The sequence below is a fragment of the Heloderma suspectum genome, chromosome 1 (genome assembly GCF_057233095.1).
Source record: "Heloderma suspectum isolate Gila_16-S chromosome 1, 16-S_ref, whole genome shotgun sequence".
Lineage (NCBI taxonomy): Eukaryota > Metazoa > Chordata > Lepidosauria > Squamata > Helodermatidae > Heloderma > Heloderma suspectum.
The window spans coordinates 182,519,580-182,531,461 of NC_139458.1; the positions used below are offsets into that span (position 1 = coordinate 182,519,580).

At 43.4% G+C, this 11,882-nt stretch overlaps 1 protein-coding gene across 4 annotated transcripts in view; it reads right to left on the reverse strand.

The window, feature by feature from the left end:
• Positions 1-11,882, reverse strand: part of COBLL1 (cordon-bleu WH2 repeat protein like 1) — a 114,502-nt gene that overhangs the window by 18,736 nt on the left and 83,884 nt on the right. For all 4 annotated transcript variants that reach the window (XM_084811871.1, XM_084811879.1, XM_084811867.1 and 1 more), the window contains exons 8-9: positions 3,222-3,372; positions 2,797-2,862 (exon numbers count right to left, since the gene is read on the reverse strand). In XM_084811871.1, the coding sequence (XP_084667997.1) occupies positions 2,797-2,862; positions 3,222-3,372 (217 nt within the window). The remainder of the gene's footprint in view (positions 1-2,796; positions 2,863-3,221; positions 3,373-11,882) is intronic.

Consider the following 11,882-nt stretch of genomic DNA (forward strand, 5'->3'; position numbering starts at 1 on the left):
TTGATCTCTAGTTCCGCTGCCTCTTTGAAACCTAGCTTGTACTTCTGGTAGTTCTCGGTTCACATACTGCTGAAGCCTAGCTTGTAGGATTTTGAGCATAACCTTGCTGGCATGTGAAATGAGCGCAATTGTATGGTAGTCTGAGCACTCTTTGGCATTGCCCTTCTTTGGAATTGGAATGTAAACTGACCTCTTCCAGTCTTGTGGCCAATGTTGAGTGTTCCAAATTTGTTGGCATATTGAGTGCAGCACTTTAACAGAATCATCTTTTAGGATTTTAAATAGCTCAGCTGGAATACTGTCATCTCCGCTAGCTTTGTTGTTACCAATGCTTCCTAAGGCCCACTTAACTTCACTCTCTAGGATGTCCAGCTCAAGTTCAGTGACCGCACTATCATGGCTATCATGGACATTAAGAGCTTTCCTGTATAGTTTTCTGTGTATTCTTGCCACCTCTTCTTAATCTCATCTGCTTCTGTTAGGTCCCTGCCTTCTTTGTCTTTTATCATGCCCAACTTTGCACAAAACATTCCCTTGATATCTCCGATTTTCTTGAAAATATCTCTAGTCTTTCCCATTCTATTGTTTTCCTCGATTTCTTTGCATTGTTCATTTAAGAAGGCCTTCTTGTTTGCCCTTGCTGTTCTCTGGAACTCTGCATTCAGTTGGATAAATCTTCCCCTTTCTCCCTTGCTTTTCGCTTCCCTGCTTTCCTCAGCTACTTGTAAAGCTTCATCAGACAGCCACTTTGCTTTCTTGCATTTCTTTTTCTTTGGGATGGATTTCGTTGCTGCCTCCTGAACAATGTTACGGATCTCTGTCCATAGTTCCTCAGGCACTCTGTCTATCAGGTCTAATCCCTTAAATCTATTCCTCACCTCCACTGTATATTCATAAGGGATATGATTTAGGTCATACCTGAATGGTTTAGTGGTTTTCCCTATGTTCTTCAATATAAGCCGAAATTTTGCAATAAGAAGCTCATGATCTGAGCCACAGTCAGCTCCAGGTCTTGCTTTTACTGACTGTATAGAGCTTCTCCATCTTTGGCTGCAAAGGACATAATCAATCTGATTTCGATCTTGAGTATCTGGTGATGCCCATGTGTAGAGTCGCCTCTTGTGCTGTTGGAAAAGAGTGTTTGCTATGATCAGCGTGTTCTCTTGGCAAAACTCGATTAGCCTTTGTCCTGCTTCATTTTGTACAGCAAGGCCATGCTTGCCTGTTATCCCGGTGATTTCTTGACTTCCTACTTTAGCATTCCAATCCCCTATGATGAAAAGGACATCTTTTTTTGGTGTTCTAGAAAGTGTTGTAGGTCTTCATAAAACCGATCAACCTCAGCTTTTTCGGCCTCAGTGGTTGGGGCATAGACTTGAATTACTGTGATGTTGAATGGTTTGCCTTGGATTTGTACTGAAATCATTCTATCGTTTTTGAGGTTGTACCCCAGTACTGCTTTTCCCACCCTTTTATTTTATTTATGAGTGCTACTCTATTTCTTCTAAGGGATTCTTGCCCACAGTAGTAGATATAATGGTCACCTGAATTAAATTCGCCCATATTTGTCCATTTTAGTTCACTGATTCCCAAGATGTCGATGTTCAATCTTGCCACCTCATGTTTGACCACCTCCAGCTTACTTTGATTCATTGATCTTACATTCCAGGTTCCTAAACAATATTGTTCTTTACAGCATCAGATTTCCTTTTCACCACCAGACACATCCACAGCTGAGTGTCCTTTCGGCTTTGGCCCAGCCGCTTCACTCTTTCTGGCACTACTTGGAAATACCCTCTACTCTTCCCCAGTAGTATATTGGACACCTTCCGACCTGAGGGGCTCATCTTCTGGCGTTATATCTTTTAGGCTTGTGATACGTTCCATGGGGTTTTCTTGGCAGGAATACTGGAGTGGGTTGCCATTTCCTTCTCCAGTGGACCACATTTTGTCAGAACTCTCTGCCATGACCTGTCCATCTTGGGTGGCCCTGCACGGCATAGCTTATGGCTTCACTGAGTTACACAAGCCCCTTCGCCACAACAAGGCAGTGATCCATGAAGGGGCCCCACACTGCTAGTTTCCCTCAATACCGCTATTTACAGCAAAGAGCAGCTTGGTAGTGTGTGTGTGGGGGGGGGGGGGAGATAGCACAGAATGCTTTAAACTCTCTTCCCCAGGGTCCCAATCCAGATAAGGGTCACCCATGGTTGCTTCTGGTTTTTAAAAAAAGACACGGGATATCTGAAGCAGGAGATTCAACGACATTTCAGGTAATGTTTATTTGTCCCTAAATGTAACAGCGTTCCGTGCACCTGGTGTTCAGTCATGCCGGCCACATGACCACAGAAGCGTCTTCGGACAGCGCTGGCTCTTCGGCTTAGAAACGGGGATGAGCACCACACCCTAGAGTCGGACACGACTGGTTGGGGACACCTTTACCTTTACCTTTTTAAATGTATGCCAGATGAAGCCCTACACTTTTAACTTTACAGCTTAAAAATGTTCAGTATAAAAAGACTTCTCCAGAAGACAGGCTTGGAGTGGTAGAGAGGGGGAAGAATTAAGCACTCAGTTTACTGTGTGTTACTGTGATATGCAATTCAATCCGCGGCCATTTAAAACAGAAGAAATTGGATTTATGTTGATTTAAAATTATAATGTGGCAAGGGGTTTGTGAAGAATGGAGCCAAGAAAGGGCGCAGCAATTTTGGAACATTTTAAAATAAGAATGGAATTTTGTGGCAAATCTAGCAGCCTGGCCTCTTTTTCACTAAACACTACAATGAAAAGTACCTGTTGGAGATGATACTTCTGAGTATCTTCCTTTGACAGTGCCTTCAGTTTGAACTGATTCTGATCCTGAAATGTTGGTGTAGTTTAGGAAATATTTAGCCTTGATTCCAAATTCAAACAACATGCATAAACAAGTACAAATACTTTTAAGGGTAAGGCAACCCCCCCCCAAACAAACCCCAAATATATCGTGCCAAAGATGAACTGCCACAAAACAGTCTGTTTCCCCTTTTTTGCCGTGGCACCATCCTCTAGCACTTACTTTTTTTCTGAACACATTTTTTTAGTAAGTCTGCTCAGACTGTACATTTTAAAATTTTATTTACAGGGTATTATTCACCAATGGGGCAAAATTGCCTCAAGATTAAGGTGTAAGATTCTGAAATAATATAACCTAAAAAGACCACACATTTTATAAAGATTACCTGTCTCAATGCTGTTGTCACTTTGGCCTTGGGATTTTCTGGGAGGTGGTGTTGGTGCTTTGCGCTTTGCCCTCCTCAAAGAAGAATTAACTGATGATGTGCCACTGAGCTGGAGAGAACCTGTTCTCACGATTCCCATTTCTGAAAGTCCCTGGGAAGAGGGGAGGGTGGGAAGAAAAGCAAAACAGGAACATTCAAGAACACAGAAAAAACGATATTAATAACTGACAAAAGCAAAAAAATTATATGTACAATTTGAATATAATGAAGAAAACAATTCAGCAGCACCAGCAGCTGCATAACAAAACACTTAACATTTCCCACAACTGAGTCAGAAGCCCAGATTAGAGGTAACCCTCCATCAGGGATGGGGAACTGAAACTGAGTAAGGGGGCTGGATGACCTCTCTGTGGTCCTGATGACATCAGAGAGCAGGGCTATACACACGCTGACATGCCAGCTGGAACACCTCCACTGGTGTTTTGGTCAGGGCCCCAGCTTGGCCTCCTTCTCCCATTGGATGCTGGGCAGGTAAAACAAGAAGCACACCAAGGGAATCCCTGCTGCTATCTCCAGTCACAATTTCAGTTCTCCACCTCCTGTTTTTGAGTTACATCTGAACTGGGCCCTGAAGGGGTAGGACTTGGTGGAAAGACCTCAGCTGAGGCCTTGCAGGCTGGATGGGCCAAGTTAGCAGGTCAAATTGGCCCGCAGGCCAGCAGTTCTCTATCCCTGCGCTAAACTATGGTTTATCGTTATGAGAGTGATCCATGGCGAGCCAGAGGCTCACTTACTGCCTCTCTTTTGCCACACAAGAAGGGAGGAGACTGAAAGCATCCACTTTCAGTTTTGAATAAACCATAGTTTCCAGGCCATGTGTCAGTACTTGGCGTGGTGAGGCAAATGCCAGGACCCACTGCTGCTGCCAGCCTCCTTTAAAATAAACAAACAAATAAATAAGGCACTCTGAAGAGAAGTGTTAGATGAGGCAGCTGCAGCAGCCACCATCTTAATTCCCCCAGAATGCCTCTGGTCCCAACAAAAAGCCCTTAATCTCTCTCTCTCTCTCACTCTCACTCTCTCACTCTCTCTCTCTCTCTCTCACACACACACACACACACACACACTTTGACAAACATGCAAGTACATGAATTTTGTGAATGATGCCTGAAAAAGTTATTTGTAATCATTATGTACTGCATGTAGTATAGATATACACAAATCCACTTGCCAGATCACCAGGGGCAAGTGTCTTCAGCCCTCTAGTGAGCAGAACACCTGGCACCACACAGATGCAAACCCCTGAGGTTTTATTTCCACTTAGGTTTTTGAGCAGGTAAGAATCAGCAGGAGTCTGTTCCAATCAGTGGAAGGGACTTCTGCTGTTTCTTATCTTCTCCATACCCTGCCTTTTTCCCAAGCCCTCTGCCCATGCCAGAGGACACGAGAAGGGATTGTTGGTGACCACAAATAATGGCTGGTTAGTAAGCCAAGTTTGCATTTGTGGACCCCTGATGTAGTAAGCCGTATAAGAGAATCACAGGGTTGGAAGGGACCTCGGAGGTCCAGTCCCTCATGCAATGCAATACAGATGCAGCTACAGCTTCTCTGACAGATGGCCATGCAGCCTCTCCTTAAATCTCTCCAGCATAAGACACCCTACCACACGCCAAAGGGGTCTGTTCCATAGATGGATATAACTGCACTGACAGCAACATCAAACTACTCTAATCTGCTCCGGGGTTTGGGGGGGGGGGTTGATAAAAAAAATCCTGCTTCTTTAACTGTAAAGTTAATTTGAGGAGCAGAAAAAAGCAACTGCCACAGAATGATGGCAAAACATCAGAAAAGCTATGATGTAATATTGTGGTTTTCAGTATTCAAAATTCAGTCAATGTCAACATTCACATGTGAATACTGACAATCCAAGATTAAATTTGTGACTACTCAAATATACATCTATTGTCCCCCACAACACAATATTTTCCCCAGACATACATAAGTGGACGCTGATACCGTATTTAGGTGACTATCTACATTTACCTGTATGCCTCTTTGATTTCGTACATTCACAACATCTGTCTGGGATTGTCAACATTCACATTTTGGACACATGACAAAATAGTTACTGTTCAATTGTTAAAAGTGAATGGAAAATATAAAGACCCAGCAACCATAGTGACTGGAACCTGATATTAGTAGAGGCAACAAAGTCCTAGTTGTCATTCTGATGAACCACTATCCTTGTATGTTATGAAACAACATTAAATGTTAAAGTTGAATGAGCCACAACCAGTGTCATACATGGGAAAAACAATCCCCAGTTTCCAGTGCCATGCAACAAGGTCCTTGTGTAACTAAATTCAGTTATCTCTGACCTAGCAGGTGAGGCTGTAAACCCGTCTCTGAAGAGAATGCTCCTCCATATAAAACAAAGAAAACAATCCCCTGTATATAGAAAAGTACTATGTCAGTGAGAAGACTAGGGTAGAGCCCTTCTCTCCAAAATGTAGTTCCCTATGTGCGCTGTGTAGGAAGAGCATATATTATGAATGAGAGAGAGAGAAAGGGAAATGGAGAGAAATGAAACAGCAATTCATCAAATAAGTGAATGTGAATGTTGACAATCCCAGACAAATGTTGTGAATGTACGAAACAAAATTCAAAGTGATCTGGATAGACTGGAGCACTGGGCAGAAAACAACAGAATGACATTTAATAGGGACAAATGCCAAGTTCTGCACCTAGGAAAAAGAAACCAAATGCACAGTTACAAGATGGGGGATATGTGGCTCAGCAACACGACAAGCGAGAAGGATCTTGGAATTGTTGTCGATCACAAGCTGAATATGAGCCAACAATGTGATGTGGCTGCAAAAAAGTCAAATGCTATTTTGGGCTGCATTAATAGCAGCATAGATTCCAAATCCCGGGAAGTACTAGTTCCCCTCTACTCAGCACTGGTTAGGCTTCATCTGGAGTACTGTGTCCAGTTCTGGGCACCACACTTTAAGAAGGATGCAGACAAACTGGAGAGGGTTCAGAGGAGGACAACAAAGATGATTAGGGGACTGGAAACAACGCCCTATGAAGAGAGACTGGAGGAACTGGGCATGTTTAGCCTTGAGAAGAGAAGACTAAGGGGAGATATGATAGCGCTCTTCAAGTACTTTAAAGGTTTTCACAGAGAGGAAGGCCAGGATCTCTTCTCGATCATCCCAGAGTGCAGGACATGGAATAATGGGCTCAAGTTACAGGAAGCCAGATTCCGGCTGAACATCAGGAAAAACCTCCTGACTGTAAGAGCAATACGACAATGGAACCAATTCCCTAGGGAGGTGGTGGGCTCTCCCACGCTGGAGGCATTCAAGACGAGGCTGGACAGCCATCTGTCAGGGATGCTCTGACTTGGATTCCTGCATTAAGCAGGGGGTTGGACTCGATGGCCTTGTAGGCCCCTTCCAACCCTACTATTCTATGATTCTATGATTCTAAGTCCCCGGACCTTCAATTTGAAATGATACAGTCCAGACCGAGTTACCTCCCCATTTGCTGTTTGTGAAAACTAGGGCTGTGTGTTACCTAGAAAAAAGTACTAAGACATCTATGTGGCTCTGAAATTTAGAACAGTCAAAATGTCAGCAACTCTCAATGTCAGAAAGCAACTGTACCTTTTGTTTCCTGTTACTGCTCAGTCATGTAAAATGGGGAAACTAAAAGAGGGTAACTGGAGTCTTATATATTCCATTTAAAATGGTGAGAAACCAGACTACAATAAGTGAAACAGCAGAGACAGTGTTCCTTTTTAGCTGGCTTTTCTTGCTATTGTCTGACATTACCACTTTGGCATGGATAAATGCCTCACTTTATCAAAACTGAGCAAATTGTTCAGTTAGGACAAGGATGTTCCAGTTTAATCTATGATAAGGGCAATGCAGCAAGAGAGTTTTAGTCCACTTTTCTCAAACTATGGCTCTAGCAACAGATTATTAGGAGACTTTTCAATGACAGAACACACTGTCAAAACCTTTTGAAGCAACTAAAGTCCAAAAAACAAGGATGTAGGAATTCTGTATAAGTAAGATATTTGTAGGTTTCTCAGCCCTAAAACAGTTTTTGTATCAAAATGTAGGATTTTTAAGACTACAACTTAAAGGATAGACTACAAGACTATCCCATATCAAGTATATCAGGGGTGAGGAGCCTCTTTCAGCCAGCATGTCAGGGCCCAGCATCAGCACTGCAGTGGGCCTTATAGTTTATAGCCAGGATTTGATCAGAAGTAGTCCGGAAGGGCTTGGGTGTATTCAGCCTCTGGAATCAGAATCTGTCGGTGTTCTCAGGGCAGAGCCAGGGGGAGCCACCTGACTCCCTGTCCACCCGCTGGTCTGGCCTTGGCAGGCAGGGAGGCCGGAAGCTGTCTGCGAGAACCTGACAGAGGTGGGGTGGGGTTTGCAGAAGCGTTGCCCAGGCTGAAGCGTCAGTGCTGGAGGGCTGAGCAGTGGCGCCCTGTTTAGACAGGGGCCTTGCTGAGAGGCCAAAAGCCCTTGTCTGTCAAGGGGTCTGGAGGAGGGGTCTTACAGTCACACTTTCCCCTTTTAAGCTGATGCAAAGGCAAGGAACACCTCGTCTTCATTGCCTGAAATCTCTCTATTTGGATTCACAGTCATCTGAGCCTGGAGGTACTCTGTCCACGGACACTCTTTCAAATTGGAACTTTGGATTGCTAAGGACTTGCCGTGAAAAGTACCATGATGCTTTCCTTAGACTTTGAACTCTTGTTTGCTGTGGATTGTCTGTCTTCACTGTCACTAACCCAGAGTGCCATCAGGCTGGGTTTGATCTTGACTCTTGGACTTTTCTCTGCCTGGACTCATGCAGAGTGGAGTTACCAGGACGCAAGCTATGGCATGGAACTCTTTCTTCTGTGGGTTTACCCTTGGATTTGACAGGCCTCGACCAGGTAGCCTGGAGTTTCCAATGAAAGATTCAAAGTTGGACTATCTCTCTGTGGGTGTGGTTTTGTTTAGACCTTTCTAGAATCTACCCCTTTGATTGGCTGGGACGGATCATTCCAGGATTCATTCCTGTTGCTTGTCCATGTTTTGGAACCCTGTGTATGGATTGCCTGGGTTGGATGTGCCAGGAATCCCGAATCCCTTCCCTTGTGTTCAGAGCTGTGGAGATGGCAAAAGGGCAACCACTTTGATGAGGATCTCAGTCATGGTGGCAGCGTTTAGCTTTTGACTGTTTCGGAATTACTTACAGCCTATAGCTACTGATCATCAGCTATATAATTTCAAAAGAGTGTAACCATTCAGCTTTGGCCATGGGATTTCCAATAAAGAAGGCTCACTGATTTGGGTGTCCGGTGTCAGATTGCCTGAGTGTGTGTCCTTGAGGGATCAGGAATCCTGGCACCAAGGATCAAATTCAATTTTGGAGAAGCTCTTGTGAAACATTCCAGTGTTGGGCAGGGCAAAAGGGGTGGGGCTAAAATGTCAGCATATTTTAGCTTAAAGATCTTATTACCAGTAATTAAGCTTTAGCAGAGGCATTTCTACCTTTTAGAATGAGGAAAAAGTGTGCAAAAGCTGATGACTGGTGGTTGGAGAAAAGGGGGTGGCATCAGGGGAAGAGGGCAGAGTCAACCTGGGGAACTCTGTAAGGCTGGACTGGGACCCAAGGAGGGTCAGATTTGGCCCCCTGAGTTTGAGGTTCCCCACTCCTGGTGTAGCTTATTGGTGTTGCTCCAATTATCTGAATTATATGATGTCTAAATCTTGTCTTGCCCAGTAGTCAGGTCTACAAGCATTATGCAGCATTTCCTTTCAATTCTGACTGGCCAATATGATTTTATTTTTTATTTATTATTGCATTTATATCCCGCCTTTTTTCCTCTTGCAAGGAACCCAAGGCGGCTTACATTCTCCTCCTCCTCTCCATTTTATCCTCACAACAACAACCCTGTGAGGTAGGTTGGGCTGAGAGTGTGTGACTGGCCCAAAGTCACCCAGTGAGCTTCCATGGCTGAGTGGGGACTAGAACCCGGATCTCCCAGCTCCCAGTCCAACACTCTCGCCACTACACCACACTGGCTCTCACACATGATCATGCAATGCCAGGGCTTTGGCAGCTGCACTGGCTTCCAGTCTGTTTCCAAGCTAAATTCAAAATCTTGGTGTTGACCTTTAAGGTCCTAAATGGTTTCGAACCGGAGTATCTAAAGGAACATCTTTTCCCACATGTTTGGATCCATAGATCATCTTCAGAGGCCCGCCTTCAGGTGCCCCAGCCAAAGGAAGCTAGACGGGTAGCTACAAGAGAGAGAGCCTTTTCAGTGGTAGCATCCCACTTGTGGAATGAATGGCCCAAAGAGGTTCGCAGTTCACCTGGCGCCTACATTGTTATCTTTTTGGTGCCAGGCAAAGATCTTTCTTTTCTCCCAGGCATTTTAGAGACCTAGTTCTAGATTTTTATGGCTGTTTTATTGATTCCTGAGCTGTTTATTGTTTTGCATCATATTGTATTTTATTCTTTTAAATACATGTATTGTATTTTATATTTTTTATTGTTCTATAGCATTTTAGTTTTTTAACTGTTTGAAATCGACCCAGAGAACATTAGTTATTGGGTGGATTAGAAATGTAGTAAGTAAATAAACCATTGAGGCAGAGAGTAGATATGAGGCTTTGGTGGCTATTGTCTTGCAGATGGCAATGAGCAAGGCATAGTTAAATACTACGGAGCTTATTGCTTTGGTACAAAGGTGACCCATTCCTCCTAAATATCTGAGGAGAGAGAAAAAGGGACGGGGTGCATGAGCAAGCAGGTCAACAAGAACCAATCCCCTCTCCCTCCTTCCCTCCGTTCCTATGAGCACATCTGAGTTCTACTGAAGGGAGGGAATCAAACTTCAGAATAGCGTAGTTGACTAGATTTTGTCCTCATCACTTTTTAATGAATTGATTTCAGTGGTGTGATTGTGATGATCATGGGATTCTCAGTACTTTTATGTTTACCATACAGTACAGTTTCCCATTAACATCTGTACCTTCTGTTTTTTTCTGTCAGCTGCTGTCCTGCTTTTCATCCCAAAGTGGATGAAAATATATGTAATATCAGAAAGTGTTATCCAGTAGAAAAAGAGAGACAAATAAAGCATGTTTCTTATCGGTAGTAGGGGAAAGGGGGTGCGGCCAATAGAACAGAGCGTGGCCATCTGGGAAACCACAGTGGGCAAAACTGGGATCCTTGGAGGGGTGGATTTGGCCCCTGGACCTGAGGTTGCCCACCCCTTAAGTATAGACTGAAAGTGAATATGAAAGCCTGGGATGCCTAGCAATGTTAAAAAAAAAACAACAGAAATTAATGTGGGATTGTTTTTCCCTCTCTCAGAGCAAACCTGGTTTTTCCCATTCTTGCAGTGCCTCTGACAGATGAAATCAGCAGTGATTCTGCCATCAGTTTTGCTCCCACACCCTCTATCTGTTTGTACATGTCCATAGAACATATTATTAACAGCAAACTAGAAAACAGGAAAGATACCAAGACACTTTCAAAATCATAGCACAATAAACTAATCATAAAATCTTCCAGTACAATAATAAGCTGTATGATGAAACCTTTTAAAGAAGCAAAAGGTTAACGGCTTGGATCCTAACTTCCATGGGAAGAGTACTACTCATGGAACAAGCTTTTTTCCCCCCCACCTTCCGAATACGGCCCTCAGCATGCACACATATCTGTGTACAAACACACCTGAAAATCTGCTGCTGAGAGTTTGGGGCAAGGGGGCCCTGGAACAGCATGACATGTGGAGCAGGAAGGCAGAAATGTAAAAAAATGGGGGGCCCTCCCTTGTGCAAGCAGAAGTGCCTTTCCACTTGCTCAAGGGATGTTTGGATCTAAGCTTTTCTCTTCCAAATGATTTTACTCTCCCATTACACCAACACCATGATCCAACACAGAGGTTCCGCTATACTTACGCTTGCTAATTTCAATGGGTTTAGGTTCCCTGAACTCAGGGGGGGGGGGGGGTCGATTTGCAAACCTTTACACAATTACTCACAGAAATAAAAAGCAGAAGTTACATTTGTTTCTATTTTGGGAGGACACTGAGATGACCAATATTTTTTCTCGAAATTAGAGGATCTTCTCAACAAAACACAAAATCCCAAACCTCTATTAAACAGCGCACTCTGGTGGTTACAAATTAATTAAAAATAAATTACTGTGTTATGCTTGATGTAAGCAAAAATAATATTCACTGAAGGGCCTTATATCCGATTCATCTCTTGTGCCTGTTTTTTCACCATTCAGTTCTATACTTCATCTTTCTAGCATGCTCGTATAGCCTAACATATCAGAATAAGACGCCTTTCATTCCAGATTCAAAGCGATGTCTGAAACACAAATATGCAGTGCTCCAATTTACACTGACACATTTAGCTTTGAACTTTAATTGAAATTCACAGCTGACAATCTGTGCTTTACCAAGATATTACCCACTACATTAATTTCCCCCCAAACTATACTGGAATAAGTTCAGCACATATTGGGATTTTTATAGATAGGTTTGACCTGGCAATCTGCTTTGCAACTTCATTAAATGCATTATTACAGAAGCAGGAAATATTATTAAGATAAAAACATTAGTTT